This window comes from Linepithema humile, chromosome 4, assembly GCF_040581485.1.
Source record: "Linepithema humile isolate Giens D197 chromosome 4, Lhum_UNIL_v1.0, whole genome shotgun sequence".
In the NCBI taxonomy this organism is placed as follows: domain Eukaryota; kingdom Metazoa; phylum Arthropoda; class Insecta; order Hymenoptera; family Formicidae; genus Linepithema; species Linepithema humile.
Genome location: NC_090131.1, coordinates 20831836 through 20859721, shown reverse-complemented (window position 1 = coordinate 20859721; position 27886 = coordinate 20831836). Strand labels below are relative to the sequence as shown.

Below are 27886 nucleotides of genomic sequence, written 5' to 3'. Positions count from 1 at the left end.
TGCCCCTCCGCGTTCCAGACTCTGTACTACAGAGTTCAATGCACAGCTTATAGTGGCGTGATGTCAGTTTTGCATAAACAGAAATGTGTAGAGGTTTACAGTTTTGTAATGTTAATTTTTCGTTGAATTTTTAGGCAACATTTTAATTTGGAAAAATAATAGTATTATTACTGCAATATTTAGCATAAATATTTCTTAATATTTCTCTTTTTACTTCGTAATCTCAACAAATAGAACATGTTTGGTTATGTACCATATTTGTGTTTACATGAATCTGTTTCTATGACAGCGGATTTGAATCGCGGATAGTGCGAAGTAAATCTTTGTAACAGAATTTGTTATTTTATATATATTTTATGAAACCAAACGAAATGGTAGAAACGGCCGAATCGGATGTGCAAATTATTTTGAGCATAAAAGAAGGTATTAAGATAAAATTTTTAAATAAGTTTATTTGAATTTATTTTGCAATGTGTATATTTCGAAAATTATTACTATCAAATCATACATTATAAAAGCAATTATTAGTATAACTTTCATTTTGTTATTATTATGAAATAAATTTCTATGAAATTAATATGTGTAAAATTTAAATCAAAAAATAGAATTTGATTTATAGATTATTAGAGTTATAAATGTAAAATTTTATATATGTGTGTAATGCAGGAAAGGGTTTTGAACAAGTTTTACAACCAACTTTATTTACTGGAACCTTAAATGGACATTCTTTAGAAACTGACAGAATAGAGTCAAGTGCGAATCCGCAATATGCGACTGACTTGATTTGGGAGACCAACAAAGCTGCACTGAGAAAGTAAGTATTGTATTGTTTTTTAATTGTCATTAACTTTGAAAATAAAATATTTACCCAATATATCTTGTATTTAATTTCTAGAATGCGATCAGGGCAAGTTCCATTAAAATTAGAATGCTTTGCTTTTAAAGAGAATGGCTGTAAAGAAAAAATTGGATATATTGTGTTAAGTATACGTTCTGCGCATATGACATCTAAATACAGAGATTTGAGTCCAAAAGCGAATTGGCACAAATTGCTAGGATTAAGGAATGATCTTAAAATACAAAAGCCTGAAATACTTCTTACATTGAGAGTTGAAGATTGGAAAAATGTAAATTCAAATCTAATTGAGGTAAGAAATATATTTAAATTTTATATATTAATATATCCTAAGCTTATTATAAAAAATATTTAGTCTTCTAGTAACAATAATTAAATATTAATGTTATTTATAATTAATGATCAAATTATAACTAAAATTGACTGCACAAAATACATACAAATATCTATATTGCCTCATAGATAAAAAATGTGATGACAGTCGAAGATAATTTGCAAAATGATAAAATAATACCTTATTTGTATCCTGATGAGCAATTGATCCAATTGGGTTCTCTAAATACCTGCTACGAATTATTTTTATTAAGCATCACAGCTGTGTACATAGAAAATTTACCTCTGTTATTACCTGAACATTTAAATAAGGATAATGCTGTGCACTTTTCGTATCGAGTTTTAGAAAACGATGTAGAACTTAAACCATTCAAGATACAATCTGAAAAACCCGATTTTCTCCACGAAAAAGTAGTAGTGAGAATACGAAGTTCTCTAAGTGTTTTAAAACATTACCTGCAAGCAGAGCCACATCTGTTAATATTTTTGAAACATAAAAATAGTATAATAGCTGAATCATCAGTTAATCTGGAATCCCTAGTGGTCACAGATAATTTGCAAGAATTTCTTAAATGTACTGCAAACACGAGTACTATACATGAAAGATGTTTCCTAGCTCCTAAACAAAATTTAGTAGAAAAACTTATTGAAAGCCAATATCCAAAGTCCCATCTTGATTTACAACTCAAACTACAATATATTGGAAATAAAATGGATATTGTACATAACTTTGATACAGCAATAAGCTCCAATAATCACATAATACCTCGTGTTCAATATCATAATGAAGAAAATACAAGTAATGCCAGTCAGGTAGAATAGGAATATAGTTATCTTGGTCACAATTTCTCATCTTACATTATTAATCATCTTGATGAAATAATAAAATACAAAAATAGTATCTCTAAAACGTTGTTGATATATCAATATATGATATATATAAAATTTAAAATATTGTATTTTAGAGATGTCCAGAGATTGAATCTCACAGAAATCCAAGTGGTGATTTTGGAAAACTCAATTTTAACAACATTTCTGGTGGAATAAAAAATGCAACAGAATGCAGAAATACAAATAAACAGTCCATTGATTGCCAATGCTTAAAACATCAAGTGGATAGAAGTGCATGCTCATGTGATGCAATGTTGTGCAAATGTATTAACAAAAATTATATCAAAGATACCATAGGATCTTATCACTGTTATTGTCTACATATCTCACTTATGACAATAACATCATTATCTGCAAAATTATCTGAACGACAGATTGAATTTCGGTTTGTTTGATTAAATACATTTTTTCGATTTAAATATAAGTTATATATATATAGAAAAATTATATCTTTATTTTTTATTTGTAGATTTCATCATCCGAAAGCTGAGATTACATCAACAATGCGTGCAAAAATGCCACTTTTATCGGACGAAAAAATTAAATTACAAGATGTTGGATGCCAATCTTACTTTATATCTGCGCCGAACGAAATAAAACAATTATTACAATCATTTCCGCCACAAATCAGTATATATGATGTAAATGAAGATGCTAAACCACTGTCATTGTTAACGCTTGACATAAAACCACTGTTTCATCAAGATAAGGTAAATGTTAATATTGCATTTATAAAAGTAATTTTATAGAGCAATAAAACTTAATATTAACTTTTTTTCAGCCCGAGTGTCAATATAAATTACCTCTGTACGATACAGATAGAAATAAAATAGGGGAAATGGATATTACACTTAAATTAGAAAACTGTGGATCGCATTTTATATTAAAAAAAGAAACTGCCGGTAAATATGTTTAAAATTTTATGTACTATATTTTTTATTGCATTATTTTTTAATAACTTAACTAATTTTTGCGAATGTCTTGTATTTATTAAAAAGCCAGCATATTTTTTTATTTAAGAACAAAATTTAGGCCCACCAATATTGGATGACAGCTTAGCGTATAAAATAGTAGATGAGCTCGAAACTTGGAAAGAACGTCAAAAGGAAATGTTCAAAGCTGAGGTAAAACAATAAAAATAATTTTTTATTCAACAAAACATTATTTATATGAAATACATGTTTTGTTTAGCTGAAGAAAAAGGAGGAACGACACTTGAATATGTTGAACGAGGAATGGCGAAAACAAAAAGAAAATTTAGAATCGAAACTTGCATGCAGCGTTGAACAATGCAAGATGCTAGCCAACAGTTTAAACAATGCTACCGAAGATTTACGAATTCGTAGATTAAAAAGCCTGGAAAATGAAACTAGATTGATTAAAGCAAACGAAGATTTACAATGGAGATATGAAACTAAATTACAAGAGCTAAAGGATTCCATGCTTGCAATGCAAAATGATCTTGCATCAAAGGTTTGCCAAATATATGTTTTGGTTGCTTTTGTATTTCTCATTCATCATATATTTAAAGTATTATGAAATATATTTGTCTTACAATGCATGATGTTTCAGATCACCAAACTTGAAGAAAAAAAAATTGCTCTAGAGGCGCAAGTAGAAATATTATTGTTTGAAAATGAGAGTTTGAAATCGTCGATGAGTCAACAGAAGGATGAATTACAAATATATCAAGGGTCTTTAGCTCAAGATAAAACTGAGTCTTTGCTGCAAGAGCTAAAAATTCTCGAAGAAAAATTGGAAAATGCCCAGAAGGGGAAGTCATTTTTTAAAGAACAGTGGGGTAAAGCGGTTCGTGAAATACACAGGATGAAAGTAGATTATCAACAAGAAATGCAAGTTCAAATTAAAAATAGTAAAGAAGAATTGAAGAACGCAGAGTATGTTATAGAGCTCTAAATATTATTACTTGTACAAAATGTCTTATTTCAATTAAAAATCATTAGCTGTAGAATCTTAAATAGATTTATGGTTAAACTGAAGCAAAGATATGGTAAAATTATCATTTTTCACGATTATCTTATTCTAAAATTAAACTTTGCAAAGAATCTGTTATTTATCTATTAGAAATCTGTTAGAAATAAAATATTTATGTTTAATACATGTAAGCGTTCGATATTATTTATAAATTTTATTTTTATTTGTAAACAGTTTGGCGGAGATTTTATCTGCGGACACAGCAGCTTTGACCGAGGATCAAATCTTGCTTAACGAACTTCAAAAGGAAATCGACGTCATTAAACCGAGGCAATTCTTCGCTCCGAAAGAAATTTTTATACCAGTCGACAATGTCTGCTCCAAAGTATCTTGGAACGGTAATATGTCTGACAAATCAGAAGAGAACGAGCGGTTACAAGCGCTGAGAGAAGAACGCGACTCCCTTTTAAGGACCGGAAGTTACGCGACTGACGATATAATAATCAAAAAACTTAACACTGAAATACGATCCTTATTGGTAAGTAGGTAGCAAATTTATTCCAATATTTTAAAAATTTTACAACAGAAACAATTAGAAGCTCCGGAAAAAAGCAGATACATGAATTCGGAATGAAACTTCTTATGAAATAATTATACAAGACAATTTTTATACAGTTGTACAAATAAATATTTTGTTAGTAAATCTTTAACCATGGAGCCAATTTTTTTCTTTCACGAAATATGGAAGTACGTCTAAAGGAGCAGGATAGTTTGTTAGCCATTTCGGTCCGACGTGGACTGTCTGTCGATTCATGTCACGCCACCTTCCCGCAGGTAGATAGATATCGCGAGTGATGGCATCCTCTTCGATCACTGGAGCTACCAGTATAGAATCTCCAAGAAGATATTCTGTAATTTAAGCAGTGACATTTAATTACAAATTATTTACAGAACCAGTCGTATACTTTGCTTTCCAGAGTTATTAGTCACCATTTAGCTGTGAATAAAAATCCACAAATAAAAAATGAAGATGTGAAGTGGCTTCTTAGATCTGGAATATCGTATACAATCTTGCAAACTTACCGTCATTAATTTTATGAGCTTCTCTATTGGTTGGATCGACCCACCAAATAGGTGGATTTACAGGTGTGCCCTCAGTGATTGCCTGCTGCATCGCGCTTAGAATTGCTGATGTTTGATTAGCGTGCAAATCAGTATACTTTCTGCAAATAGCGATGGTCTGGTGAAATACAAATGAATGTTATTTCCTTGAAAATTCAGCAAGAAAACTAAATTATGCAACGATATTGCTTGATCCGTCATTCAGTAATTGATCTATCTTAGATAGTATTTTGCAAATTATACTCGCTTCACTGTCGTAATCCCACGGCGTGAAGGAGTATTGCAATGACGGCATGAAGACGTTAGCCTGCAGCCATCTGATGAACAGCTGCTTAGACGGATATTCCGTACCGTTGAGCGAGCCATCTAGGTAACCATTGCCACCAATCATGTCCGGCAACACGTGGACATATCCGTTTAGATTCATCTGCAGCAGCGTTGTGATCAGCGTGGGCAGACCGTTGTTCCACGTCCACCTGGTGTCCTTATCAATCATACGGACGAATATCGGTAAATCCTGGCTGAGCCATCCCACCCGCACCTCGATATTGTTGTCGAAATTAGCCGCAAGCGTCCGGACATAGTCGTGCGTGAATATTCCCGGCTGCTCGGCAAGCGAGCCGCTCAACGTCGGCACTTGTGGTAACCAGGAGACTTCGCCTGCGTCAAACTTGAAGCTGTCAATGCCGAGTTGCTCGATTCGCTTCAATCGGTCTGTCCACCACTTTGTCGCTTCTGGATTCGTGAAGTCAATCGTGGCTGAGTCTGCGCCTAAAGAAGACAAAAACATGCAAGAAATCAATAAAAAATGCTATCACCAAGATGCGTATGTTATTGAAATATTGAAAATTACGATCAAAACAGTCCAATTTGAGAAAAAAAAGTCAGTTTTAAATCGACTCGGCCATCTTACCTTGCCACCATGACATCTGGACGCGTCCATCAATGCTTTTCACGAAGTACGAGTTGTTAAGCGCCGTGGAATAGGCGGGTTCGCAGCCTCGATTAATGAACGGATGTATCCACAGAGTGACGCGGAAGCCCTTATCCTTCAGCCGTTGCGTAAGCGCGGTGACATTGGGAAATTTGACGGGATTGAACTCGGCGGAGCCGTAGCAGGTCTCCCAGTTGTCGTCGATCTCGACCTGACTGTTGTTGAACTTGTTGGCGATGATCTCGTCCGCATACGACTCCACCACTTCCTCAGTGACGTTGGCTTTATATCTGGCCCAAGTGGACCATATAGGATGGCGGATCATCCGTTCATTGGGATGACCTGTCGGCTTGCCTAAATGAGTGCGCACTACATGTAGATGAGCGGCCTTGGGATCCGCAAAGATGCCAAGCTCGTAATCAAGCTCAATGGAGGCACGGTGTGGATAGGGCGCCTTGTTCTTGGCGATCAGGCACAAGTTCTTGTCTTTATAGTTATTCTGGTCGAGGAATAGCGGGTTCGTCTCGTTTACGTAGAGATAGACACCTTTGCTGGATAGCCAGTAACGCTCAGCCAGTGCCATGTTTTCCGGATGCGTCGGCAGATAGGGTTCTTCCTCGTAGTACATGTGTTGCACCGGCCAGTGCTGATACCGAAATTCTGGCCCACCGAACCATTGTGTGCCCTCGGTGAACTGATAGCAGTCGATGAGTTCGGCGAGCGGATTGGCAACCACACGCTTTACGTTGACGATTTCACCGTCCTTAGAAACAGATATGATAACTTGATAGGCGTCGCCGCTGTTTATGCAAACTCTGTCACGACTGCCGCAATTTTGCTGTATCTTAAGATTCAGCGTATCCTGGTGTCCTGGAATCTTCGTGTGAAGAGTATTAACCATTTTCTCGCCATCTGAAAGAAGTATTACAATCATTAGTGTAAAATTTTTTCGTTAGAATTTATGAGAATTAAAATATTAATTTTTATAGAAAGACGTTAAAATTTCTAAAATTCATTAATAATTGATTGATTGATATATCTTACGAGAAAAAAGCATTGAAATTAATTTAAAAATTTATTTAATAAAATAACTGGAAAATAATGTTATATTGTGAGAGATTTACCCCTTTTTATAAGGTTGAGAACTATGACGTTATTAATTACGTTCAATTCAAGAACGCCGTTCTTGATGGGCATTGCAATGCCTGCGTATGCATCCTCGGGTTTGCTTGCGCAAGTTAATGCACCGAACGCGGCGAATAGCAGTAGTATCACCGAAGAACGCATCGCTAAAACAAATGGAACAGACTAATGAATAAGCATTGTGTAATTAAATATAACAAATATTTTGAGCAAACATCACATAGATGTAGAAGGTGATATTCTGTCCACAAATGTCTTACACATATTTTTAATCTTGATTTAAAGAAACTTACTGCTTCGTTCCAACGGCTGTATTTTGTTTGTTACACCATTCCCAACCATTCCCAATTATAACTGAGTTAGTCACGTCAGTTACGTCGGCTTATATATACTTGCTCGATAACAAATAACGTTCTCTTCATTTTTCTCTTGAGATACTGTTGTGTCACTAGATATGTACGTGGCAACTGGATATCTAATTTTTATTTATCGATATCTTTTCAAAAATCTCTTCCATACTTAATTCTGTGATTTTTTATGAATATACACGTTTTACCACATGTACACATTTTTCACACAATTATTTCGTTGCACAATTTTGTTGATTGTATGTCATTTTGATGGTCATATATCATTCAGCAATAATTTGCAAGAATTATTAGCACGTGTTTTCTTGCAATTTTCTCACTTCCTATGTCATAATTAACAATAAATGCAAATTTTTCAGGAAGAATCTAGTTCAAATTGTTTACTGCAACACATAAGATTTGGGAAAGTTTATGTATTAATCATGTTTTCTTGCTTTTATTTACCATATAAATATATAACATTCTATGTATGTAAAAACTGCTATAGTATATTCTCTATGTTTCATGAATAATAATTAATAACGAAGAATAATAAACAGATAATAATAATTAGTATTATTCATTGCAAAATTATATAAATATAGCAGACTAATTGCAAGGCATTGCAGTTGCTAATAATTGAACAAAGTATTATTTCTTCTTTAACAGATAATTATTATTATCTGTTAAATAAGAAATAATATTTTGTTCAATAATTAGCAACTGCAATTAGTCTGCTATATTTACATAATTTTGCAATAAATTCTCGGAAATATAAAAGTAAACAACTCATTGTCAGCTACAAATAAAAAAATTCACCTTAATGAAATTTTTACTACATTGATCACCTGATGGATACGATAAGCATTTTATCCTATCAGCACTGCGCTATCAGTTGCAAATAACAGATTTTATTCGATAAGTCTAAGATCTATTATTTATTATCTATAAAATTATTTATCAGTATGTCAATACATATTTAATATTGAAATATCATAATCAAATTATTATAAAGTTTGGTCATAAATAATTAATAGAACGAATTATAATGATTGGTTTTATATTTATATTTAGATAAGAATTAATCGAGTCTTATTATTTTATGTAAGTAGATTTATTTTGTGTGTCTCAGTATTTAATAATTTATTATATATTATATTAATATATTTTTTAAATAAAAAATATAAAAAGTTTTTTGAAACATGTAGCTATATTGGAAAAACGAGAAATATTCTAGGCACATATATTTCATCGTGCTATGTATACAAGACGTCACTCAGCATTGAATTAAAAGACGAAGTAATTAAAAATACATCCGCTCACGAGATATAATCACTTTGACGCGCAAATTGTCGCGCGATCAAGTGCTTGATAATGAAAAAAGCTCACTGAAATATATTTATCAAAACATTTATTTTCCATATTTACAATAGATTATAGACGTTTTGTGGATTTCGAAATAAATTTCGAATTTTAAATGTATCTACATAACTGATTATGACGTCATCAAGAATGAAGAAATGGTTTATCCGAAACTTGGATCGTGCGTACAATACCTTTACCCAAAATGGAAAAGTCCTCGATCATCGCTAACACGTTTAAGGTGAGTTTACCGTCGACATTGAGTTTTCTGCAATTAGCATCTGACACTTTAAAATCTTTGTGCTCGAGAGCAGTAGGTTTTAACAGAACTCCGATTACTTCACCGCCGTAAGTGTCGTGGAAAAATAAAGCGTGGTCGCCATAACCGTCCTGAAACGAAATGAATAAATAGAAACAGCATTCAAAATATTAAGATATATCGCAATATTTAAATCATAATATAAATTAAGTTTCTTTTTTTTTTAAACGGATGAAAAACTTCGGTGAATTCAACAAGCGTTCATTAATAATTGGTTAATAATCGTTCAGCATACTAACTCTCAAGTCTTTCAAGAAACATTGTACGGGATCAAAGTCCACAACCGGAATTTTTTGAAGAGAATGTGTTTTGTATGGATGTAGATCTACAATTTCACATTTATCAGGTACATCAACTGCTTGCAGTCTTCTGGGGTTCATCTTGGATTTTAAGTATATCAAACAGTCGTATTCTGACAGTGCAGGACGGAACATGGATTTTACATCCAGCACCGTATTTTGAACAACAAGATCGTCGAATAGTCTCAACGATAACTTTGCGAGTAAACTTATACGATTTAAGATCAATTGCGACGGTGCTTTCCTGGTCCACAAGGACTTCTGCTGATCGTAAGGAGTAGATAAAAATAAAGGTGGTAACGAATCGCGAGCTGTACCAAATAACGTTTCTACTGCAGAGATTTCTTCATCTGAAATTTAATGTAATATATTATTGCGTTTTCTTAAGTAATAAGCCGAAAAAGCGAAAATTGTACATTTTCACGTCATTGCTTAATTTTCATCATCAAATTATTTGTTTTACTTAATGATTTCATAACAATGCATTCGAAACTTTGTAACTACACTCACCCGAAAAAAAAGCGGTACACTGAAAATGTGGGAAAAATTCATCAAATTTCAACTGACGATAACTTCGTAAATAATAAAGATAGAAAGTTCTATAAAATATGGAAATGAAGCTAAAAATCTCTACTTTAAAAATCAATTTATTTCAATGTTGCAAAATAAATTTATTGAAAATGGCGGATGACAAAGCGCGAGCATGCAAAATTGAAAAATAATGGTTCGAGTTTGCGACGGTGCACGGTATAAACAAAAAATTGTAGCTTATTGGGATCAAAAGCGTACGAAAGTACAGAGTCTCCTCTTTAAAATGCTTTTTTATGCATCTCGATACGATGATTTTTCGCCGAGAGATTCGCATTTGAAGAAAAAGGCAGATTCTTACTTCAAATGCGAATCTCTCAGCGAAAAATCATCGTATCGAGATGCATAAAAAAGCATTTTAAAGAGGAAACTCTGTACTTTCGTACGCTTTTGATCCCAATAAGCTACAATTTTTTGTTTATACCGTGCACCGTCGCAAACTCGAACCATTATTTTTCAATCAATTGTTTTGCATCCGAAGGAGATGTCTGCAGATCTTTTGTGATTTCTCCGCCCTGACTTTTTGTTTATGCTCGACCGCACATTGCGAGAAGAGTGCTTGATTTCTCTTGATCTTTTTCTTTCGAGACGCGTTACTTATTCGTACGACTTCGTCAAAGTAAACAATAATTAATCTTTTCGCATTGAAATTATTGGTCAATTATGGCGACGATAAGTCCTGAAAAAGCTGCTCAAGTTGTAGCGTTAATTGAAGATGGGAGAAGTCGAAGGTACGTTGCTGAGGCACTTGATTTATCAGTGTCAACCGTGCAACGTGCTTATGCTAGGTACTTGGAGACTAATTCTGTCCAAAGAAGACCTGGTTCGGGACGTCCTCGTTGTACGAATGAAAACGATGACCGATTTATTGTTTTAAATTCATTAAGAGACAGACATCGAACGGCTGTTCAAATTCGAAACAATTTAAGAGATGTCCGCGAATGTAATGTATCCGTTGACACTATTCGAAACAGATTAGCGGAACACGGTCTTTTTCCGCGCAGGCCAGCAAATGTACCTTCGCTTATGCGTCGCCATCGCGTAACTCGACTCAATTTTGCTGTCGAGCATGCAGGCTGGACATATGCAGAATGGAGTACCGTTCTTTTTAGCGACGAATCTCGTTTTTGTCTGTATTCTTCAGACGGACGAGAACGAGTATACCGTCGCGTTGGAGAACGATTTGCAGACTGTACTGTAAGTGAGAGGCCTAGCTACAATGGTGGCTCTGTAATGGTTTGGGCAGGAATTTCTGCGAATGCTCACACAGATCTCCACTTTTTTGACGCAAACATGAACGCAGATGTATACGTGGAAGACGTACTCATACCGTACGTTGTTCCGTATGCGCACTTCATCGGAGAAGACTTTTTGTTTATGCAAGACAATGCTCGATCGCACGTTGCGAGAAAAGTGCTTGATTTCTGCGATGAAGTTGGCATAAATCGACTCGAATGGCCAGCAATGAGTCCAGATTTAAATCCCATTGAACACCTATGGGACAATATTAACAGAAAAGTACGAAATCATATACCTGCTCCTCAGTCATTGCCAGAACTTCGAAGAGTTCTTGAAATAGAGTGGAATGACATTACGCAGACTGAAATTAGAACACTAATAAGAAGTATGCCTCGTCGCATGAATGAGATAATACGCGCACGAGGAGGTCATACCCATTATTAATATACGCGCGCGCACACACAATTGTACACGCACCACCGGGAGGGTTTGGAGTCGTAAAATATCGTGGATCTAACGAGCCATGAGGTCCTTATCCCAGTGGTGCACGCGCACACACATGCATGCACGCGCACGCACGCACGCACGCACGCGCACGCACACACACATACACACACACGGACGCACAGACACACGCACGCACACACACACACACACACATACACACGTGCCAACATGTGCACACGGGATCAGATTTCTGCCACGTCCACGCCGTTGATCCTGGGTAACGCCAAGAGCAGAATTGACACTTATAACCGTAAGGAGAGTTTGGAGTTTTAAAATACCGCGGAGCTGATAACCACAGAATTCTTATTCTTGCAATTCGGTCTGGTTCAAAATTGAATATCTCGGCACGTAATACAGCTAGCAGGATTTTTTAAAAACCATTTTAAAAGTTTGGATGTCTAGTGTTCGAAAATTCATAACGCAATAATGTGTGATAACTTTCTCCAAAATGGCGGATGACAAAGCAAAAGCATGCGAAATTGAAAAATAATGGTTCGAGTTTGCGACGGTGCACGGTATAAACAAAAAATTGTAGCTTATTGGGATCAAAAGCGTACGAAAGTACAGAGTTTCCTCTTTAAAATGCTTTTTTATGCATCTCGATACGATGATTTTTCGCTGAGAGATTCGCATTTGAAGTAAGAATCTGCCTTTTTCTTCAAATGCGAATCTCTCGGCGAAAAATCATCGTATCGAGATGCATAAAAAAGCATTTTAAAGAGGAGACTCTGTACTTTCGTACGCTTTTGATCCCAATAAGCTACAATTTTTTGTTTATACCGTGCACCGTCGCAAACTCGAACCATTATTTTTCAATTTTGCATGCTCGCGCTTTGTCATCCGCCATTTTCAATAAATTTATTTTGCAACATTGAAATAAATTGATTCTTAAAGTAGAGATTTTTAGCTTCATTTCCATATTTTATAGAACTTTCTATCTTTATTATTTACGAAGTTATCGTCAGTTGAAATTTGATGAATTTTTCCCACATTTTCAGTGTACCGCTTTTTTTTCGGGTGAGTGTATAATGAGAAAACAAAAGTTGAAAATACATCAACTTACTGGTCATTTCACCATTGAAATTAACGATAACAGGATCAGTGTTCCAGTGACTTCTTGCAACAAATTCCAGAAATCGTAAAAATGCTACTTGCGGCATCTGAGCTGGTTTATATGGTTCCGGCATTAGATACACTGAGGCCATGAGTAATTCAATTACAACTTCCGGTATGTGACTTTCGTCTAAGAGCTGTGCCGATAACCATCGTTTTGCCAAACAGCAAGCAGGACCAAACGATGGTTGCTGAGAATGCAATCTACGAGAATATAAGAAAATAAAAAATTAATAATATATTACATGTATTACGTTTTTAAATCTTATCTATCATTTTTTTAAATTTTTATTTATTAGTTAATAATGTTATGGTCGTGTTTTTTATTTAATTCTCAGATATATAAATTTTGTTAATCTTTGGTTTCAAATTTTATTTTAAAATACGACTTTTTTATATATTTTACTATTAAATGCAGCAATAAAAAGATCCAATCATTTTTGCTAAAAATTAAAAAAATTGTTTACAATACAGAGCATATGCTTTTAACACAATCTATACTCTCATTACAATTATCTTAATAACGATTTATCAATTTTTACCCATGCAAAGCGCTGCTCAGTTTTGGTAAATGAAACAATTTGTTTTCCAGCTCGACAGATTCCTCATTGTCCCTGTATTTAATTACTCCCTCTTCATTAATTTGCTTCATTAAAGCGATTTCTTTTTGGTGCGCCACTTTTAATCGGAAAACAAATCCATCCTAGTAAAAAATAAATTTTTTATGTTACAAAAAATTATATAAGATATGTTTATGTTACAAGAAGAACACGATTATATGCAATATTAGCATCTTCTTATTTCCAATGCATATACTTTATACAACATACTATATTATTATATCATACTGTTGATTTTATCTATCACATTTAATTTAGCATTATCGTATTTACCTGATACACATCTACATGTAAGAAATTTGCTTGCGCTTTTAATTGATGTTGTTTCCTAAGGCATTCCGCGATTTGTATGTGAAACGCCGCTTTCGTCTTCTGAATAGCTTCCAATTCCTCAGGCCATTTTCCACTAGTTGATAACTGCAATGTTACATCAAGCGCGTGAACATAAGCAGGGGACTTTGCAAGGTTCTCCGAAAGGATCAAACAATTTTTGCCATCCTTTGTGATCCGTTTATTAGTACTCCGATGAACGGTAGCAAGCGGCGGAAAAACTTCTGTGTATCGAAAAACCGCGCTTGAGCCTTGAACGCCATTTATCGTCAGAGGCATATCGTTCAACGACATCAAATTCTTTTCTAAGACATTAAAAGCTTGTAGAGTTTTCAGCGTAGCTTCTTCACCAGTGCCATACACGAAGTGCGTTATCTTATACTAAATAGAAATATAAATCATGAAATACGCATAATATAATAATTGATGACAGAAAAAATAATTTCAATTAAAGATAATGTATAAATATAAATGCTTTCATAATAATCGTGACATTACCTTACGCAACTTTAACAGATCTTCTACTTGATTCGCGATATACAAATACTGATTTCTGATAATATTAAACTTTGTTTTTAATAAAAATTCTATGATCTTCTTGCATATTATTCTTTTATCCGCGATAGATTTGCCTTTTGACCAAACCATAGCCTCGCGAATGGATCCGTCTTGAAATCTACGTAATTCGGACTTGTCTCCCCAAAATTTTCTGAAGTCAGCTGCCTGCAAAATAAAATATGGATATTGTAAATAAAATTTAAAGTGATAAATATTAATAAGTTATTATTTTAAATTTAAATAATTACTGCTCTATCTTGTTATCTTATTGTTGAAAATTTATTTCAACTATTTACTTACTTCTGGTAAATTAGCTTCAGGTCCTTTGTCTACGATATTAAAACACGTTTCAGGATTCAATTCCAATCCAATAATGAGCTTCCCGATATCATTTGGTGCATTATTAGTGCAGTCCCATTCTTTAGAGTCACTAGGTAACACGCATAATCGATTAATTCTGTGTCCAAGGCCTTTTTCCAAAACTTCCACAAATATCTTAATCGCCTGACTGCGTTTGTCAGGTCCATAATTAATTTTATTATCAATGCTAGATTTATCGTTCACCATTTTCTCTAAAACTGCTTTATCTGAGAAGCTGTATACATAAAAAAAAATTTTTTTAAATAAGTTTGGCACTCTTGGTATATAAATTTAAATAAAATAGTAAATAAAATTTTTCTCAGATGAGTTACCATAAAATTTGATCAAACGCTCTATAAAATGGTACATTTCGCATAAAAAGCGCTTGAAAACTATCCACGTGTATATTATCCAAATGCTTCAAGCACAGCTCCGCTTCTCTCTGTACCCATGAGAAAGTATTTTTCGACAGAGTCGCCGCAAAATTGTGATAACTAGTAGTATCAAGAAAAACACAATCGTAATAATTGTGATAGTGGGAAACTTGTTTCTGGCTATCTTTGTCCTCACACAAGGTAATCCCATTCTCACACCAATTTCCCTGTGCTGTTCCAAATAAAGACAATTATCATTATGTGGATATAAAAGAATATTAAAAAATGTTAATTATTTAACAGTTTCTTTAAGTTTCTTACCTAAGCAAATCCAAACGTTCCGCACAATCTGATAACTACTCATAAAAGTATTAAGCTTCTTTATGCGCAGTAAATAGATTACAAACATAGCCACAATGTGATTGGTAAAACCATCGTATCCCTTGTTCAAGTCACGCTGGCGCAGCCATATCTTTAATAAGATTATGCCATCTCTCAAATTTGGATATTCTCTAATTATTTGCGCAACTTCGCAATTTATATTTGACATTACTAAGTCGCGCAGTATTAGAGAATTATAGTATGGTGTGGGCGGTAAAGATGCTGCAGATAAAAGATATAATACATAATATAAAAATTGCTGTCTTATGTTTGCACACACAATAACAATTGTATATATAAATATAAATAATTTTTCATGAATATATAAACTCACAATCTGAAAATTTCTTATCAAAATACCATCCTGGTCTAACGCTATTTTTCTCAGGCAGAAATCTATTCAGTTTAAAACTGCTTTCCTGTGCAGATATGTGTATCACTACATCCACTTTCTTATTCAATTTTCCACTAGGTTGAAGCTTTAAGGAAGGTCTTAGATCATCGCCGATAAACTTCTTGCTCTCTGCGATATCACTTCCTATAGCTAATGTTACAAATGTCAGATACATCGCTTTCTTTCTGAAATATACATAATTTTGATAATCCTGTTTCCGGAATGAACCAGCTGGCATTTCCACCATTACATCAACAGTAACAGTAGGTCCAACAATGCATCCTGAATTGTAAGATCCAATGATACTAATGTTAGACGGTTTTAAAAATTTAAAAACACTATTACTAGTTTCCACTGGCACATGTGGCACAGGAATGCATATGGATTTATCCTCCAAATTGTATTCTACAATCTAAAATTAAAGTTTTAATATTATTGCATTGTATATTAAATACAATTAAATTAAAATCATTATGAGATATAAGGAATAATTAAGTTAAATTACTAACCGGTACTTCTGCAGTCTCTTCAATAGATTCAATTGCTGCTTTCAATTTCTCAAACCAGATTTCAAATAATGCTTTATACTTATTTTTAAGTTTGACTTCATTAAGAACCTCTTCGATTTGAAGTCTAAATAAATTTGAATGAAATAAGTTCTCAGTTTCCCTAAGTTGATTGAGTTCTTCTACTGTTGGTTGTTTATAAAGACTATTTTCAAATTTTTTCTTCTTTTTAGGTGCCACTTCAATTAACTCATCTGTTACTTTTTTTCTTTTATTTTCTTGATTCATTGTTTGAAATTCAACCTCATGATCGCTCAGTATTTCTTCATCACTATCCTTTTCTTTGTGATCCATTCTGTTTTCTTAGATAGGATCAGGTTAGATTTTTCACCACGTGTAATCAAAACCAAACTTTAACCATGCTTGCGTCTCATATCTGGCATCACTGCCACTGCATCGGTCCTTTCGCCATGTTTATGTGCACAGATAGTGCTGCAACCTACGGTTCAAAAAATCGCGGAAGGCATCATAACAGACTTTAAGTTTTTAACAAATGAGTAAACCTACAAAATAAGAAAATTTCCAACTTTTAAATAAAATATGAATTTTGTTCACTTTAAAAAACTCTGTATACCTAAAGTTATCATTGATAGATTAATATATAAATGTACAAAATGATTGTAGTCAGATTGAGTAATTTCTCATTAAAATATATCCTGTATATAAAAACACATTTTCGCAATTTAAGTCTTCAATTTGAAATTCTAGACACCTTGTACATTATTTATACTAATAAACTATTACATTATGATAAATTAACACGCTCTCTCTTGAGATATCGATGTTATATTTCACCATCAGTAACATTCTTCAAAAGAATTGTACATATTGTAACAAAAATTAATTAATTGTAGAATAGAACTTAATATATCTATAGGCTCTAAATATACAAAAATATATCGCATTGTTATTATAATTGTATATATGCATACGCTTCTTTCTGTGATACAAGACAAGAAACGCATGCATCTTACAAAAATACAGCAATGTATATACATAATTATGAATGAACAATTCAGATCGTATTAATAAAAAAATACCTTAATGTAAGATCACTAACAATAAAAATATGTTAATAATTGATCAAATAAAAAATTCATTGGTTCAATAATAAGCTTACAAATATACATACCGTTTGCTAAGTTATTTTAGAAAAATGAGGATTCTGGCAGCAAATATTTTTATCATGTTTAGAATTGAGACATTGCAGTTGTAAAATTATATTTTTATAGGAACATTAAACATCATCACAATTAAACTGTATACACAGAGATTAATTGAAATTATATTTATAATTTTTTTTTTAATAATCCTCATATTTCTAGTTACAAAATAAAAATAACGCAATATATCCCTGTAACGCTTTATGTACTTTGATGTATCTTGAAAATATAATGATCTATCTGTATGCACATTGGAAGCCCATTTCTCTTTAAAGGAAGAATAAGAACGCGAAATAGTAATATGTATGAGAGAATTGTGAGAACATATTGATTAAACATTTGCACAATCGCAAAACATTTAAATCATATGCATAAATTTCTATAAAAAAAAAAGACTAATTTTCAATATATGATATATTATTACATAAAGATGATATATAAATTCTTCCTTCAAGTAATTGAATACCGTTTCTACAAAATATAATGCATTTTGACAGTAGACAACCAATCACACAGCTAGTTTTATAACAAATTAAAATTTTAATGATAAAAACACATCACATTGTTATAATTAATTTGCTATTAACAAATTCTGCGTAATATTACAGAATTAAATGTTTCTAGAACCAAACATATCGAGATCCTCAATTATGGAAAATATTATTTATCTATTAATTTCTAACAAACAAATTCATATTACTATCATATTTAACTCAGTAACTTTCTAATCCTGCCATAATATCACATTCTTCTACAACCTTTATTGCACAATTCCGTACTATGTAAAATAGTATAAATTAATAAGCTGTAAATTAATAAGCTTGTATCGATAAGAAAATATAAGTGGATATACTAGTTAACAATATAAATTTTTCTGTCTTTTAATGCTGAAACACGAATATAAAAAATATAGAAACTGAGGAATTACTTTGTAACAATAAAACAATGTCCTGGATTATGCAATAAAGGGAGTATTAATATAACTCTTTATCATAATGCTTGCGATATGCCAACATACTTGCATAAATTTTACGAAATTCTCTAGAAAATTCAGATAAAATTCTCATCAAATCTGTATTAGAACAACAAGCACATATGATGAACAAGTGATACAATCCTCTGAACAAGTGCTTATGTATAAAATATGTGTCTCTTATGTTATATTAATGTCATGTAATATTTCCCAGTTGAATTTCTTGTAATCAAATAAAAAAACCTGTCAGTTTTCACGTAAAATTGAGACAAAGAATGTACAATTAAACAGATTGACAGTGATATATACATCTTAATGATTAAGATCATCGTAAAGCCCTTTATGATCACATTAAATTATCATAGAGGAAAAATATTTACTACAGTTCATTGCGCACTTTGGGAGAGAATATAGTACATCACTTTTTCTATACATCAAAATTACACTAACAGAAGAAAATTGCGATGTGAGTTTGTATTTTCTATTATGAACAAACAATATAATATATATTATTCAATCAACTATAATACGATAAAAGAAATTAAATGTACAAATTTACATGTTATAACTTTTTTGTCCGTTTTGTTTTCCTTTTAATAAAACAAAACATTTCGTAAATTGATACTCAAACAATGAACACGCACATCTTATAATTAAACAAATCAACTGCATCGATGAAACAAGATCATACAGATACAAATATTTGTACATAAACGCTACGTGATTGGTCCAATCGTGATTAAACCAATGACACACATACACATATTTGCATATATACTTAGCACTCCCTGTTATAAATTAAATATCGTATTGTTACATTCTCGTTTGATAATTAGATCATGTTAATTTTTCTTTATTTCTTTTTTATTATCCACATTTTTCTCTTTAATTGCATGTAGACAATATTTTATATGTAACGAAAAGTACGAAATAAATTGAGAAAAAAAATATGTCTTTCAATACTTCAAATTAAATTAACATAAGAAATTGCACATTTTTGCATTAATACCACGATATATGGTCCAAAATCTTTAACTATCATTTTTTTCAGGAAGTACAATTTGTTTATAATTCAAAATTTAGCAATTATGCGGGAGTCAACTCTCACACAGAAATTTATAATATAGAAAAGATTTCTCGTATTCATGTACTTGTCTTGCTAAAATTGTTTCAGATTTAGATGTAGATATAGAAGTGCTCATAAATTATTCTATAAAATTCGCTCAGGTTTGCAATTTATATACATGAATTTTTGTAATTGGTTTTACATTACTTTCAGGCATATATCCCGCTTCTGATAGTTTTGAGACAGTTCTAATAAAGTGTTTCATCTGCAGATATGACCGGTTCCTCGTCGCTCCAGTCACTGATAGCCAATCCTACTGATCCATGAAAACTTTGCGATCTTGCTACATGGCTAAAAAATTAGAAATATATATATAATATAGTTACATAAGTTACATATAGCATGAATAAGTAAAGAAACAAATCAAAAGCTCATTTATTTTAGTTACGCACCATCTTATCAAAAGAAAAAAAAAACTGTTGCGATGTATGTTTACATCGTACATTATCGCTGAAGCTACCTGATTAAATCAAATATAATCTCTTTTCTTATTAAACAAATAAAAGTCAATGTTAGAATAGCTATATTTATTTATATTTATATTACAATGAAATGTAAATACTACATTTCTTTCCTAAAAAATAATTACGATCCTTCGATTTTTTTGTTACGGTTTTGTTGCTGCGCTTTTATCATCAAAAAATGATTAGATGGTAATAGAAAAAGTGCAAATACAACATATCGTTAAATTAAGTGAAAGAATGCAAAACTCAGGCACAACATCTCTTCGGTCATTCTGAAAGTCTTAATGTAGCAGAAACTTTCAGTTAGTGCAATATAACAAAGAAGCATCGCGTGTCAGTAGAATTGTTTTTTATTTTTTTAAAAGCGGAAAACACCTATTGGCTGTACCTCTTCAGGGAATCTATAGCACAAAATGTTCAAACAAGTTTGTACCATACCACTTGCTTGTTTTGCCACACTATTTTTAGACTATCGATCGCTATCCACCCTAACAACACAGTAAAATGATTATCTTCTCAATTGTCTTCTCAATTAGAATAATGAAGTAATATAGACAAAATGCAAAACCCCAAAAGACGTCTGTACGATGACTTTCAGACTTTTGTATTATCTGGAAAAATTCTTCATGACCTTTTCTTTTACGAAAAATATTCAATGACTTACCTCGGTGACAGATTTGAATTGATATTTTTCTTCGCCAAACCCGCCTTTCTCCTTCCTTCCATTGCTGCTTTCATAGGATCGTAGCTTTTGCGACGTTTCCAGTTTTGCATTTCGACTTCCCGTACGTTTGGTGTCGGAGGCTTTTTCTGTTCCTTTGGCTTGCTTTTAGGCCCCTACACACATATTATGATTAGTTAATTTGTACTTATATCAAAAATAAAAAGATGTTACATTTATATAATTATAATATATAATTTAATTATAATAATTAAATTATAATTACTATAATATTTTATATTTATATCAATGAAAAGATATAAACTTACCATGCTTGAAGCTCTATTAACTCGCGCACTAGATCGTCCAGAATCTATTCTATTGGTGCTGGAAACGGACTCGGACTTGTTACGAACGTCGTGCGATAAATTTTTAGCTTTGTTTATATTGGAAGACACAGGTTTTGTTCGTTGCAGATCTAATTTTGCCCTACGCATACTGAAAGAAACGGAATCGATATCAATATCATTGAAATGTACGTCATGTATGTCATGGCGAGGCACACACACACACACACACACACACATACCTAAAGTCTTTGTATTTAGAGTTGCAGAGAGAAGATTGCGGGATAGGATGCCGCTGTTCATCGCTGCTCTCCGTATCGCTCGGATGGCATAATCCTTTCGATATGTTTTGATGCAGGCTGTGACTCGTATCTTCATCACTCTCGTTATCGGAATCTAGTGGAGGGCAATATCCCGTCATGCGAGCAGACATGGCGGACACGACGTTTTGTGTCGTTTGCAGATAGGACGAAGTTTCCAAATCACTGTCGCTCTCCTATTAATCATAGAATTAATAATATATATAATATGTACCACTAAAAAAATAGCAAAGTTCACTGAGATATACAAAAAAAAAAAAAAAAAAAAAAAAGAAAACAAAAGAGATCACAGCAACTGAATTCACTAATTTGCTAAACTTTAATTATAATTATAATTTATTATCTCAACGTACCAATTGCGGACTGCTAGGCGGCGGCACTTGATTATCTTCGTAGGGATAATTTAATTCATTGTCCGACCAGTCGTTGGCTAATGAGAGAGTACCTCCTGTACCATGAAAACTTGCAGATCTCAGCACAGAACTGTCATGGCTAGAAAAAATACGAATCGTAATTATCGAAAATGCACTCGTCATCGAACGCTGTGTATACACGTATACACTCACTGTCCAGAACCGTCCTCGGTACTATGATGTTTCTTCGTGCTGTCTATTAATTTCTTTCTACCTTCGGCCGCTGCTTTCATCGGATCGTAACTTTTCCGTCTCTTCCAATTTTGAAACTCTACCTCCTTGGACGTAAGAGTGGAATTGCTTCTAGTTGATTTCTTGTGGTCTTTACTTGGCTTTTGATTTGTTTTCTGACTAATGGAAGGATGCTTTAAAAAAAAATTAAAAAATTATGTTTAAAACACTGTACGGAAATGTTAATCGCTTATCATACAGACGTTGACACTTACATGAGCGGACTTCGGTGCCCTCATACTAAATCTCCCGGTATCAGTCCTAGACATGGACGGTGCTCTGAATTTCGTTGGCTCTGGTTTCTTCGATAACTCTTTATTGTGCGCCCCGACACTATTTGTGCGACTACGATGATAATTCTGTTGCTTATTCGCGGGTGCTACAGTCTTTATCTCGGATTGTGCTCTCCTGCGTCTTTCTTCCGGGGTCGTATTCGGCGTTGTATCGGATTCGCAATTTAATCTGCGAACAATACAAATTGTTTAACTTAAATAGTATTCCGTAAAAGCCTGGAAGTTTATGCTTTTTAATAATGACAAACATCGGTTTAACTCTTACATAAATTTTTACATACCTCGCTCTTCTTATGCTGAAAGCTCTATTTAACTTGATTCCAGACGAGATTGGCATTAGAGGGGATTTTCCTTGTTGCTCGCCAGCTTCGCTACTGCTGTCAGAGGCGACAGCAAACTTTCCCCTCGATGATATTCTGTCAAAGTCGCTGTTATTAAAACTGCTACGACGCGACACCATATTCTGCGACTTCATGTTTCTAATACTCGCGTTGCTCGATGATCTTTGTATATTGAGATGCCGTTGAAGTTCTGGACTGTTTCGCAACATATTAGGCGCTTTAATAGGCATATCCTTATCAAAATAACTAGTTTCTTCATGATAATTCGTAGTGCTGTTAGATTTTCGCAACATATATGGACTGTAAAACAATAAATTAATTTTTAAAGCATGACATTTAAAAATTAATATATATATATATATACAAAAAACTATATACCTATTTTCGACGCACGTAAAATATCCTATATTTTTGGCTTGTTGAGACGACTTCGCCAAGTGTTTAGGTCTTTCCAACATAGGAGAATTAAGCATCTTCGTTGTAGCAGCCTTGCGACTCACGATTGGACTGTTGGTCAATTTTGGCGTAGGCGGTCTAAGACGACTTAAGATGGGACTATTTGTATGTTTGCAGTCTTCTTCTTTATGATACTTCATACTATTTCTTCTGGACGTATTAGATTCCGTTGTATCAGAAGCACATTCTTTCCTGTGTTAAAAAGAAAATTTTTTAAAGTAAGAAAGTTTGATGATTACATAGCCGGAAAAATACATTTGCCAATGACAAACATTCTTGTTAGTAGATGCGATTAAAGAATAGGTATAAAAAGAGTATAATTAATTAATAATTTGGCACTATTGCAATATAATACAAAAAATGAATCACTCACCTATCTAAAGAACTGCTTCTTCTTTCAAAATGAAGAGGTGATAAAACTTGGGACGGGCTTTTCAATAATTCTACATTGGTATCAGCAGTTTTTGATTTGGCAGAACTCATGTATTTTCGAGCGCTTCGCCTAGTTTCGTTGCTGTTTGCTCGTCGAAATAAAGACTCGGACAAGCTACCGCGTCGAACGTGCACAGGTGTACGTTGTGAGCTATTGGGCGGTGTGTTGTAACTATTGCTGGTGTCGTCGTCAGATTCACCGCCGGAGTCTATAATTTGATGCTGACTCGAGATCAAACCCATCCTTTCTTTTATTCGTACATACGTATCCGTATCGATATTATTATCCGGTTGCTCCTGTACACAGAATAATAAAAACTTTAGAAGAAAAAGAGAAAAATCACAAGATAATTAAAAGATTTAAGTCTTAAAGCGATAAAGATGGATTGTTTTAATTCGAAGACTTTGAATTTTTATAATTTCCTTTTATCTCTATTTCTCGCTCCCTTCTCTCTCCCTACTATTCCATAGATATCTCATGTCTATATACTTAAAATTGTGTGATGCGTACATAACGGTTACGTGACATTCGTTGAGATCTAGCATGAATCGGAGATGGTATCTTGGTGGGACTCAGAGGTGGTGTACGTCCCGTTGAGCCACCTATTAACGGAGGTAACGAGTTGTGCTCGGCTACTTGAGTAGCCCATTCCGATATCCACGCGTTATTATCGCGAGAAATGCTCATCTGTAAATCAGATTGTTCCGTAAATATATCTGCACAAACTATGTAAATACGTAAACAAATGCACATTATATTTACCTTAAAATTGTGAACATATGTCTCGTTGCTCTCATCTTCTGTCAGAACACCGACACTGAAAACTTTATCGATATCCATTCTCGCTTTTTCCTCATCAGTATAATCTTTGTGAATCGTATAGGTCCCAGCTTCACTCACTGCACCATCGGAACCAGCATCGATATTGCTGACGTTAAATACATCCAGATTGGTCTCCGTTATGATATCTGCATTCAGATCCAATGTGTAACTGACGCTCGTTAAGTTGTTGTCCGTTTCGTTTGCATTTTTTATATTAAAATCATCGGTAATATAATTCATATTAGATACTTTATTATCTTCAATATCATTTATTTCCTTGCATTCGCGATCTATTTCAATGTACTCGATATTCTTCGTGTATTGCTTTTCATTTTCGTCGTCATCATAATTGCTAATTTGAATACGACTTAAATCATTTATCGTTGCAGATCTTTGAGATGTCCAGTATATGTTTTCATTGGATTCAAGTTCTAAAGAGAGGCTATGAGGTGACAATGATTTGTTACGCCGCAATTCATCATCGCAGGATTTTGTCATTGAATTCTGCTTATTTTGATGACAGGGGCCTTCATTCGAAGACTTCTTTGTGCTAGAATGTGCTCTTGAAAGATTCTTGATGCCTAAAAAATATGTATATAATTTCAATATTAATTAATATTAAAATAGTAAATAAAGTTATTTATAAATATATACATATGCAGTTTTTCTAACTTTTTGTATTTGTAATTTGAAGACAATGTATGTGTATTACATTTAAAAAAATATATTATCTTATATCATAACATTTCATAGGCCTAGAATTTAAAAAATGGCCTAGAATATTAAAATATACATTTTATTCATTTTTATGTTTTAAAATCTTATACTGATATAAAACTTTAAGAATAGAAATGAATACAATGTATATTTTAATATTCTAAATCATTTCTTTGTTTAAAATATAAGATTTCAATGCAGTAAAGTTTCCACTCTAAATGTTATAATATAAAAATTTTAGACATAAAAATAAATAAAATATACATTTTAACATTGATGTTATGTTCTAGTATTACTAAAAATAAAATTGAAAATATCATTAATAATTTCTGATAAATCTCATATAATTCTCAAGGTAGAAACAGTTATGACATCAAAGTCATTAATATGTCAGCAGGCTACATCATTCAGTATGGACAGAAGATACTTGTAAGGAATATTAAAAGGCTTGAAGAAGGCTTGAAATTATGAGTATATTATATGACTCATCCATTATAAGTATTCAACTTCAATATAGGATTGAGAATTCACTACTCTTTGTAAAATTAGTCATAAATTTCATAATAAATTTTGCAAGCTACCAATATTTAAAACGTTCACAGTCTGAATTCTGTTTATCAAAGTATTGTACTTTTGAAAATTAAATTTAAAAAATTGATAAATTTTGATCATAATCATTTTATTACACTTAATAAAATTAATTAAATTACAAGATAAATAATGTCTGGTCTCTTTTTCAATTTAAAACAAGTTAGTTACAAATAATTTAAAAGAATTATTCTTCAAAAGCTTAGAGAAATGAAAGTAATATATATATTTACCTAATTGTTTAAGTCTTTCTGATAATTGGTCAGTTTTTCGCTTTGTATCATCCTCGCTACTAAAGTAACCTTCTGAATGAGTGCTAGGAACTTTCTGCTTTTGCACCAGGTTTGGAGAAAGTATAGTACTTGGCTTCTTCGATTTTACTTCCACCTAAAAATACCATTACAATATATTCATATTTTATAAAACTCTTCAATGAAAAAATTTGATGCTGCATTGCCTATGTTAATGATGATCATGCATATATTAAGATCATATTAAATAGTAACTCTTAAAAATTTATAATAATTTTATATTATAATCTATTATAGAAAATGACAATTATAATTTGTAAGACAACATTTATGGGACATCAAATATTTTTCAGAGGTAAGTGTAGTAACTTTGAAATTTAATGTGTCGTATAAAATCACTACTATGCATTGTCAGAATCCAAACATCTGTTTAAAGATGTACATATATTGCTCTGACTTCTGTTGAATATAATTTCTGATATAAAAAATATTAGTAAACTATTATTAATAAAAAAGAAAATAAAATACATATGCATTATGTAATTTAAGATAAAAGATTATAAAATATCTGTGGCTAGAGAATAATATTGTTTATTATTTATAGTTTTATTAATGAATTTTTTAAATGCTTTTTCTGACAATTTAACATAATATAATTAAATCACTTTACCTTTGAAATACAAGTATTTAAATCCATCATTATTATCTCTTTAAATAAACTCTTTAACTGATAAATTAAATCTCAGATGTATTCCATCGAATAATCAATATTCAGAATATCATGATTATCTTTCACAAATTTTCCTTATTAATGCTTTAACTCTTTAATTATTCAAGCACACTGATTATATTTATTCTCTTTTATTTTTTAGCAATGCATACACATACACATATGCTAAGTTTATTTGTATTAATTAAAGAGTTAAATCTATATGTAAAATATTCATGGTAGCAAGATATTAAAAATGACGAAATTGTGAATACCTTGGACGTAGAGAGATTTCGCTTGTGCCTGGCATTGTACCTCTCGAAAAGATTCTGATACCTCGCTGTGTCCACTTCCTTGTTGTTACCGAAATCAATGGTGAAAGCCAACGGAGTCTGAGCACCTTGGCTACTGCCGGCATTTTCCATTGTTGCTTCCGACGATTCGGTCCTGCGATCTTCCGATGCCGCTTGTGATGAATCGGCAATTTCCTCACGTTTCTCGCTTACGACATTACTGCTGTCAGAAGCACCAGTACATAACCCGTCGTTCGTCGATCGCGCCTCCACGGATTTCTCATCGCCACCCGTTATATCGTCGGCGCGCGGCTCATTCTTCAACGTGTCATCGTTGATCTTCGAATTAGTATCGTCGGCTTCCATCAAATCCGTCGAGAGACAAGTGTCAACCTCTCTGGTCGCGTCCGACACTTCCATGTTCACTGCCATTTAACATGCCAATCGTAAACATCCGTCGAGACGAGCGGCGCGATCGCACAAACTGATCTGTCTTACGGTATTCGATTCACGAAAGCCACTCCTACGCGCGCATCAAGTGTATCGCCGCGCGCGCGGCAGGTCCCGGGCAGTGTCACGATATAGCATACACGAGATTCCTCTGACACATCAGTACAGGTGCGTCTACTATACATATGTTATCGACTGCCATTGACCACTGTTGACGGCTAAAAATGTCAACATTCACCGCCGGCAACTTGGCCGCGCGAAAAT

The 27886-nt window shown here is 33.0% G+C and overlaps 4 protein-coding genes across 8 annotated transcripts; 1 reads left to right on the top strand and 3 right to left on the bottom strand.

Annotated features, from left to right (window-relative positions):
• Positions 1-65: 65 nt before the first annotated feature.
• Positions 66-4725, top strand: LOC105667814 (centrosomal protein of 120 kDa). 3 transcript variants are annotated; one of them, XM_067353415.1, is made up of 11 exons: positions 66-423; positions 667-814; positions 896-1148; positions 1319-2002; positions 2155-2465; positions 2550-2790; positions 2862-2982; positions 3101-3204; positions 3272-3553; positions 3653-3933; positions 4250-4725. In XM_067353415.1, exons 1-11 carry the CDS (start codon positions 357-359, stop codon positions 4563-4565), a joined length of 2808 nt encoding a protein of 935 aa, XP_067209516.1. In that variant the 5' UTR covers positions 66-356; the 3' UTR covers positions 4566-4725. The 3 variants fall into 3 exon arrangements, with proteins under 3 accessions (XP_067209516.1, XP_012215291.2, XP_067209518.1); XM_012359868.2 differs by having other exon boundaries at positions 3653-3978; XM_067353417.1 differs by lacking the exon at positions 1319-2002 and having other exon boundaries at positions 3653-3978.
• tobi (target of brain insulin) lies at positions 4540-7825 on the bottom strand. Of its 2 annotated transcripts, none has more exons than XM_012359850.2 (6): positions 7508-7748; positions 7196-7360; positions 6051-6983; positions 5385-5908; positions 5099-5255; positions 4540-4924 (listed from the first exon to the last, which is right to left on the bottom strand). In XM_012359850.2, the coding sequence occupies exons 1-6, from the start codon at positions 7554-7556 to the stop codon at positions 4722-4724; spliced, it is 2031 nt and encodes a 676-aa protein (XP_012215273.1). In that variant the 5' UTR covers positions 7557-7748; the 3' UTR covers positions 4540-4721. The 2 variants fall into 2 exon arrangements, 1 of the variants encoding a protein (XP_012215273.1); XR_001099992.2 differs by having other exon boundaries at positions 4821-4924; positions 5381-5908; positions 7508-7825.
• Positions 7826-8955: 1130 nt separating this feature from the next.
• Positions 8956-17170, bottom strand: Mat89Ba (nucleolar protein 6 Mat89Ba). Its single transcript, XM_012359811.2, has 11 exons — positions 16515-17170; positions 15946-16417; positions 15552-15833; positions 15189-15462; positions 14797-15091; positions 14437-14661; positions 13882-14319; positions 13531-13691; positions 12939-13192; positions 9482-9891; positions 8956-9313 (listed from the first exon to the last, which is right to left on the bottom strand). Exons 1-11 carry the CDS (start codon positions 16863-16865, stop codon positions 9068-9070), a joined length of 3408 nt encoding a protein of 1135 aa, XP_012215234.2. The 5' UTR covers positions 16866-17170; the 3' UTR covers positions 8956-9067.
• A 169-nt stretch (positions 17171-17339) lies between these two features.
• Positions 17340-27823, bottom strand: LOC105667780 (uro-adherence factor A). Of its 2 annotated transcripts, XR_001099988.2 has the most exons (15): positions 27155-27823; positions 26153-26306; positions 24555-25195; positions 24303-24479; positions 23733-24088; positions 23282-23551; positions 22844-23203; positions 22485-22731; positions 22192-22403; positions 21979-22117; positions 21548-21801; positions 21288-21456; positions 20962-21134; positions 20686-20785; positions 17340-20124 (listed from the first exon to the last, which is right to left on the bottom strand). XR_001099988.2 is itself a non-coding variant. In XM_012359793.2 (14 exons), the coding sequence occupies exons 1-14, from the start codon at positions 27602-27604 to the stop codon at positions 20022-20024; spliced, it is 3705 nt and encodes a 1234-aa protein (XP_012215216.1). In that variant the 5' UTR covers positions 27605-27822; the 3' UTR covers positions 17340-20021. The 2 variants fall into 2 exon arrangements, 1 of the variants encoding a protein (XP_012215216.1); XM_012359793.2 differs by lacking the exon at positions 20686-20785 and having other exon boundaries at positions 27155-27822.
• Positions 27824-27886: the final 63 nt, after the last annotated feature.

What these genes read in the sequence shown, in the direction of transcription:
- Mat89Ba (XM_012359811.2), bottom strand. Translation starts at nt 16,865, where the DNA reads ATGGATCACAAAGAAAAGGATAGTGATGAAGAAATACTGAGCGATCAT. An exon ending in TGATAAGAAATTTTCAGATT is followed by an intron (nt 15,834 to 15,945) that starts GTGAGTTTATAT and finishes TTTTATCTGCAG; the next exon opens with CATCTTTACCGCCCACACCA. An exon ending in GCGTTTGATCAAATTTTATG is followed by an intron (nt 15,092 to 15,188) that starts GTAACTCATCTG and finishes TTATGTATACAG; the next exon opens with CTTCTCAGATAAAGCAGTTT.
- tobi (XM_012359850.2), bottom strand. Translation starts at nt 7,556, where the DNA reads ATGGTTGGGAATGGTGTAACAAACAAAATACAGCCGTTGGAACGAAGC. An exon ending in CGTGGGATTACGACAGTGAA is followed by an intron (nt 5,256 to 5,384) that starts GCGAGTATAATT and finishes GTATTTCACCAG; the next exon opens with ACCATCGCTATTTGCAGAAA. An exon ending in AGCTCATAAAATTAATGACG is followed by an intron (nt 4,925 to 5,098) that starts GTAAGTTTGCAA and finishes CTTAAATTACAG; the next exon opens with AATATCTTCTTGGAGATTCT.
- LOC105667814 (XM_012359868.2), top strand. Translation starts at nt 357, where the DNA reads ATGAAACCAAACGAAATGGTAGAAACGGCCGAATCGGATGTGCAAATT. An exon ending in AACAAAGCTGCACTGAGAAA is followed by an intron (nt 815 to 895) that starts GTAAGTATTGTA and finishes TTTAATTTCTAG; the next exon opens with AATGCGATCAGGGCAAGTTC. An exon ending in GAAGAATTGAAGAACGCAGA is followed by an intron (nt 3,979 to 4,249) that starts GTATGTTATAGA and finishes ATTTGTAAACAG; the next exon opens with TTTGGCGGAGATTTTATCTG.
- LOC105667780 (XM_012359793.2), bottom strand. Translation starts at nt 27,604, where the DNA reads ATGGCAGTGAACATGGAAGTGTCGGACGCGACCAGAGAGGTTGACACT. An exon ending in TTTACGTGCGTCGAAAATAG is followed by an intron (nt 23,204 to 23,281) that starts GTATATAGTTTT and finishes ATTGTTTTACAG; the next exon opens with TCCATATATGTTGCGAAAAT. An exon ending in TTAATAGAGCTTCAAGCATG is followed by an intron (nt 21,135 to 21,287) that starts GTAAGTTTATAT and finishes ATATGTGTGTAG; the next exon opens with GGGCCTAAAAGCAAGCCAAA.